This window comes from Habropoda laboriosa, unplaced genomic scaffold (assembly GCF_001263275.1).
Source record: "Habropoda laboriosa isolate 0110345459 unplaced genomic scaffold, ASM126327v1 scaffold2, whole genome shotgun sequence".
Taxonomy (NCBI): Eukaryota; Metazoa; Arthropoda; class Insecta; order Hymenoptera; family Apidae; genus Habropoda; species Habropoda laboriosa.
Window position 1 is genome coordinate 5,947,565 of NW_017100190.1, and position 1,024 is coordinate 5,948,588.

At 24.8% G+C, this 1,024-nt stretch overlaps 1 protein-coding gene across 1 annotated transcript; it reads right to left on the minus strand.

Annotated features, from left to right (window-relative positions):
* Positions 1-6: 6 nt before the first annotated feature.
* Positions 7-566, minus strand: LOC108580134 (U6 snRNA-associated Sm-like protein LSm6). Its single transcript, XM_017943800.1, has 3 exons — positions 431-566; positions 238-328; positions 7-155 (listed from the first exon to the last, which is right to left on the minus strand). The coding sequence occupies exons 2-3, from the start codon at positions 326-328 to the stop codon at positions 7-9; spliced, it is 240 nt and encodes a 79-aa protein (XP_017799289.1). The 5' UTR covers positions 431-566.
* Between the last annotated feature and the right edge of the window lie 458 nt (positions 567-1,024).

Sequence of the window (1,024 nt, forward strand, 5' to 3'; positions counted from 1 at the left end):
TTTTATTTAGGTCCTACGTTTTTGTGTACTGATATATAATACATTATTACCACGAATAAAAGCATCACCATATTTGTCTTTTAACTGACCATTTACATATTCTTCTGTTTGTTCAAGTGCTATATTCATATAACCATCAAGACAAGCCAAGACACCTGCAAAATGTAAATAATAATTGTTTATCTGACAAACTACATTTTATATTTTAATATACTAAGAAGTAGAAACAAATATTACCTCTGTAATCTACACCACTGTTCAATTTCACGACAACAGGGCGTCCATGGATCTGTTGGATAAATTGAGACAATGCTTCCTTTCTACTCATCTGTACATTTCATAGAAAAATGTGTATTTATTGAATATATTTATGAAACAAATTTTTGTGTACTAGGTTAAAATTTATGTCTTAGAAACAATCAATTTTTACCTTGCAAATATTAACTTTGTATACGATTTTTAAGATTCCTTCGTCTACTTTATTTGTGAATTATATTTGAACTACTATACAACTGCTATAACACCTTTAAATTGTACGATTCTATTCAACGCAGTGGTTAATATGCTTAAATGATATTTACTATTGGTAGGTTTTAACGAATCAGTGGAAACCTTAAAGAAGTATATTTTTACCGATAAATTATGAACACACATATACACAGGCAGATGCATTCATAGAAAAGAAATAAAATTGTAGAAAATATTAGAACAAAACATTATTATTGTATTAATTTCATTCATTATAGACAAAATTAACCAATCAAAATGCAAGTAACAACCATAAACCAAACTTCTATAGAGTAATAAATTTTATGAAAACATGCTACTAAAATATTTTTTTAATATTACAGTGTATTTGATACTAAAAAGGGGTTTAATAAAACATTAAAATTTTTTTCATTAAATATGTGTTATTTAATAGTGTTCAATTATATTGTTATTTAAATACTGTTAATTATATTGTTGTACAGTTAATTTTAATGTAGTAATAACAGAAATATTTAATATTTAAATAAAGAACAAT

What these genes read in the sequence shown, in the direction of transcription:
- LOC108580134 (XM_017943800.1), bottom strand. Translation starts at nt 328, where the DNA reads ATGAGTAGAAAGGAAGCATTGTCTCAATTTATCCAACAGATCCATGGA. An exon ending in CAGTGGTGTAGATTACAGAG is followed by an intron (nt 156 to 237) that starts GTAATATTTGTT and finishes TACATTTTGCAG; the next exon opens with GTGTCTTGGCTTGTCTTGAT.